Source organism: Henckelia pumila, chromosome 1 (genome assembly GCF_033568475.1).
Source record: "Henckelia pumila isolate YLH828 chromosome 1, ASM3356847v2, whole genome shotgun sequence".
Taxonomy (NCBI): Eukaryota; Viridiplantae; Streptophyta; class Magnoliopsida; order Lamiales; family Gesneriaceae; genus Henckelia; species Henckelia pumila.
Window position 1 is genome coordinate 86,155,451 of NC_133120.1, and position 4,513 is coordinate 86,159,963.

At 36.3% G+C, this 4,513-nt stretch overlaps 1 protein-coding gene across 1 annotated transcript; it reads left to right on the forward strand.

The window, feature by feature from the left end:
• The first annotated feature begins 1,439 nt into the window (after positions 1-1,439).
• Positions 1,440-4,105, forward strand: LOC140867331 (purple acid phosphatase 23-like). Its single transcript, XM_073272410.1, has 8 exons — positions 1,440-1,659; positions 2,219-2,410; positions 2,518-2,854; positions 2,989-3,409; positions 3,504-3,629; positions 3,720-3,755; positions 3,865-3,921; positions 4,031-4,105. Exons 1-8 carry the CDS (start codon positions 1,440-1,442, stop codon positions 4,103-4,105), a joined length of 1,464 nt encoding a protein of 487 aa, XP_073128511.1.
• The last annotated feature ends 408 nt before the right edge of the window (positions 4,106-4,513 follow it).

A 4,513-nucleotide genomic window follows, 5' to 3' on the forward strand; every position in this document is an offset into this window, starting at 1 on the left:
TTATAATATTTATGTTTTAGATAGATTTTGTCATGTGCATTGTCTCTCCTAATGCGCTTGGTTGATGTCAAGTATGGAATAGAAACCACCAAATTACAATTAATACATAAAACAGGTCATGTAGGCTTATATGAATATATCTAAATAATTCAGACCATTATTTTTTCAAATTTCCAAATGATTAAATGAAACGTGAAGTTTGAGCTGTTGTACATATATTTCTAGAAAAAAAACAAGGTAATATTTGCTGAAAATACAACAAATGCACCTTTGAACCATTTAATTTGTAGGTGGTTGTCACATCTGGAGGGTCTTCTACTGTCTTTAATATTTCACAACTGTAACATTATTCCTAATTTTGTACATTCAAACTAATTTACAATGACTTTTTTTTTTTTGGGGGGGGGGGGGGGGTGGGGTGGGGTAAAGAAGTGTTGGTTTAACAAATTAGGCATTAAATCTAGACAAGAAAGCCGAAGGGCAACCACTGAACCACCGATAATATTGTTGAGGCCAAAACATCAATTGATTGAGATTTTAGAACTATGTCTTTTCCCCACTTGCTTCTCTTGATCTCTTCCATTATCTTTTCTTAATAATTTCCGAAAAATAAAATTATCCAAAATTTAATTAATTAATTGACCATTTAAATAAACGAATAACTTTAAAAGAACGTAATAAGGAATAAATCACATGTATGCGTATGATCCCCGATTCCCCATACGCTATTTATGTAGCATTGTCCAATGGGCCTATTTTTGAGTAAAAGCCCAAATTTAACTCCTGCTGGTTTGGGCCTCAGATTTAGTATTTATGTTAAGAAAGCCCATCCATACTAAACTGGATCAGGCAGACATATTGGGCTTTTTCATCCATAAAAAAACTAAAATCCAGTTCAGGCAATCAAATTTTGTGACGACTATGACTTTAAATTTAAATGACTAGTTAGTAGTTACTATTATTCTTATAAATATGTTTTTCGCAAATACACATTTTACATTTAGAAAATTTGATATCCCCATAAATCTTTTTAGGCTTCGGATAATAATTTATTTAAATTACAAATTTTGTTTCCAAAATTATTGAAGTCATATACTGTCACGTTCACTCTATGTGCATGCATGTTCCGCATAAATTGATTGAACAAATGAATTGCATGTCGCTGAGGAGAAAAATAATTGTATCTAATCTAAAAAGACAGATGTAACCATTAAGATCATATCATGCTCTTTATTTTTATATATTGTGCCTTTAATTAGATATGAATGGCACTAGGAATTCGCAGCATCTCCTAGGAATATTCCAAGTTTTGTTCTTCAGCACTGGAAAATCCCACGAAAAGGCCAAAAAAAGGCAAAAAAAAAAAAAAAAAAAGAAAAAAGATCCTTGTAATGGAAGTACGTAAAATGTTAGCAATTTCAGTGATGATGATAGCAAAAATGGTGATTACTTCATACTCACAGCATATGTATATACCCACAACATTAGAAGGCCCTTTTCGACCCACAACTCGGAGTTTTGATCCGTCGTTACGTCGTGGCAGTGATGACTTGCCGATGGATCATCCGAGGCTCAAGAGAAATGTGTCATCAAATTTTCCAGACCAGATTGCTATCGCTTTGTCTACTCCAACTTCAATGTGGATTTCTTGGGTCACCGGTATTATATATTTTCTTGGTTTCGCCAGTTTAGTACCATATCAAAAGCTAATTAATATTTAAAAAATACACATCTTTTAATATGAACTTACTAATAACTTAACAATTGTTCAAGGAGTCTACATGGGACGTGATTTATGAGTCATAATTGGAGATCATGAAGTCGAAACACTAATGTATACTACTAACTGGCCTTCTTGGCAAAGTAATTTGCTTACCAATTACCATATTACCACTAGTAGTTGTTTGTGGAACCAGTACAGGATGTATCATTATTAAGTTGGTTAACATTGTTCAAAGCACAAGGACCGAGTAGAGTCCAAATCGATTTCTACTCCTTTTTATAGTGATCACGTGTCAATTTCGGATATTGAGTACTTGGGATGACCCGAAATGTTTTGGTGTATTTAAGTTGAAGTATTTGTATACTAGAGGGCGGTATTTTGTGTTCAGGCTTTGATCCAAGTCAGTTTGAGGCGTGACGATTGTCTTTTAGTTCTTTTGCTTGGTTGATTTGCGACAAGTACTTTATTGATTTGTTCTTGTGTTTATTGAAAAAGGGGATGCTAAGATTGGAGTGAATGTTACCCCAACTGATTCATCAGGTGTGGCCAGTGAGGTGTGGTATTGGAAAGAAGGTAGCAACGATATCCGGAAGGCAAGTGGAATTTCGGTGGTTTATAGTCAGCTATATCCGTTTCAAGGGCTATGGAATTACACCTCTGGGATCATACATCATGTAAAAATTGAGGGTAAATTTTGATTCTTGAATTGTGTCATGAAGCATGACTCAAGGAAATATTTATATCTTGAATCTACACCTTATATATGTTGTCTGAGCTTTGAAAATTCGTCTCAGGTCTTGAACCTGAAATGCGATACCATTACAAGTGTGGGGATAGTTTGTTAGGAGCTATGAGTGAGGAGTTCGTGTTTGAAACATTACCATTGCCTGGCTCAGGCAAGTATCCGCCTAGAATAGCTGTAGTTGGAGATTTAGGCCTCACGATGAATTCTACGACCACCATTGATCATCTCATCACCAACGATCCTTCGATTGTTTTGATGGTTGGGGACCTAACGTACGCGAACCAGTATCTTACTACCGGAGGAAATGGTACTTCTTGCTACTCTTGTGCATTCCCCAATGCACCTATTAGAGAGACATATCAACCTCGTTGGGATGCATGGGGAAGGTTATCACTTTTTTTATAGTGCAATATTCCTTTTATCTTAAAATTTATGTATGTATGACTTGTGCAGATTTCTCTTCTCGTGTCCAATTGTTTGAACTGATTCTGGTCACATGATTCCGTTGATCGAATTCCAGGTTCATGCAAACCTTGACATCAAGAATTCCAATGATAGTTATAGAAGGAAATCATGAAATAGAGCCACAAATCTCCAACATTACATTCCAATCCTATTTGACAAGATTTTCTGTTATGGTTGAATGCATTTGCCTGCAGGTGCATGCATATGAAAGGATGAATAGAGTGTACAACTACACATTGGATTCCTGTGGGCCTGTGTACATAACGATTGGAGATGGTGGTAATATCGAAAAAATCGACGTGGATCACGCGGATGAACCGGGCAAATGCCCTTCTGCTCAGGACAATGTACCTGAAATTGGAGGCGTATGCCATATGAACTTCTCATCTGGCCCAGCAAAGGGTCGATTTTGCTGGGATACACAGCCTGAGTGGAGTGCATACAGAGAGAGCAGCTTTGGGCATGGGATTCTTGAGGTAACTAACTAATGAGACATATATTGTACAAATATTATATATACCTAGCTAGAGTTTCAGATAGAATTAATTAGGTTAATGAATAATAATGTAGGTGGTGAATTCGACATATGCACTGTGGACATGGCATAGAAACCAAGATATTTACAAACAAGACACACATGGAGACCAAATTTACATCGTTCGACAGCCTCACTTGTGTTCTAATATTACATCGAATGTAAGCTCACATATATGCATCTTAGAAAGGGACTGAAGATGTTTTGATAAATCTAGATAATGTTATTCACTTATTTGGTTCGTGTGACAGGGCAACCAAGCCAATATTCCAACTCCATGGCTACCGGTTCTTGATTTCTTGCTTCCTCCTCGTCCTCGTCGCGCGAATTCGATGATCATTTTATGTTTCATATATATCTTTTTGTTGTGTATAATTCAATAACCCCATCTTGCAGGTGAAGACATTCTATATTACCTTGTCATGCCCACTTCTGTCACGCCCCGAAATCGGGGTTGGTCGACATCGGCGTTGTTTAATAATTTAACATTGAAACAACAAGCCTCATAGTACAAGTCTTGCCAAAAACCAGTCTATTTCATAAACCATAACTATTTTTACAGAGAAAAAAACACAAGTGCAACAATGCGGAAGCGAAACTGAAATTTAAAGTAAAATATTTCTTCAACTTGAACTGATCCATCCTCACCAACCTCAGAACTTATTCTGTTCTTCGTCATCTAACTCATCTTCATTCTTATCTGGAGCAAAGTAAGGGGGTGAGTGTTTTGGGAAACACTTAGCAAGTGGGGGCCGATCGAGCACGATAAACACCAAAATATATTTACATGTACTCATGTATATTTTATAATCTCAAAACAAAATAAGCATGCTAAATTCGAACAAATACGAAGCAAATATTGCACTGTTAATTATCTTATTTTCCGTGGTTCTACTGATCAGTCCCCTATATGTTACTCCTCTAAAGGGCGAGGCCAAAGGAACGGTTATTATAACCCATCACATCATGGCCATATCAAATCAAATCAAATCAAATCGTCGGAAATTCCTTAACCATTTCTAAATCGACTCTTAACAGTGCATCT

Bases quoted from the DNA above. Each gene is read 5' to 3' on its own strand.
- LOC140867331 (XM_073272410.1), top strand. From the start codon at position 1,440: ATGGTGATTACTTCATACTCACAGCATATGTATATACCCACAACATTA. The intron at 2,855-2,988 runs GTTATCACTTTT...ATCGAATTCCAG, and splicing joins CGTTGGGATGCATGGGGAAG to GTTCATGCAAACCTTGACAT. The intron at 3,756-3,864 runs GTTCTTGATTTC...CCCATCTTGCAG, and splicing joins TTCCAACTCCATGGCTACCG to GTGAAGACATTCTATATTAC.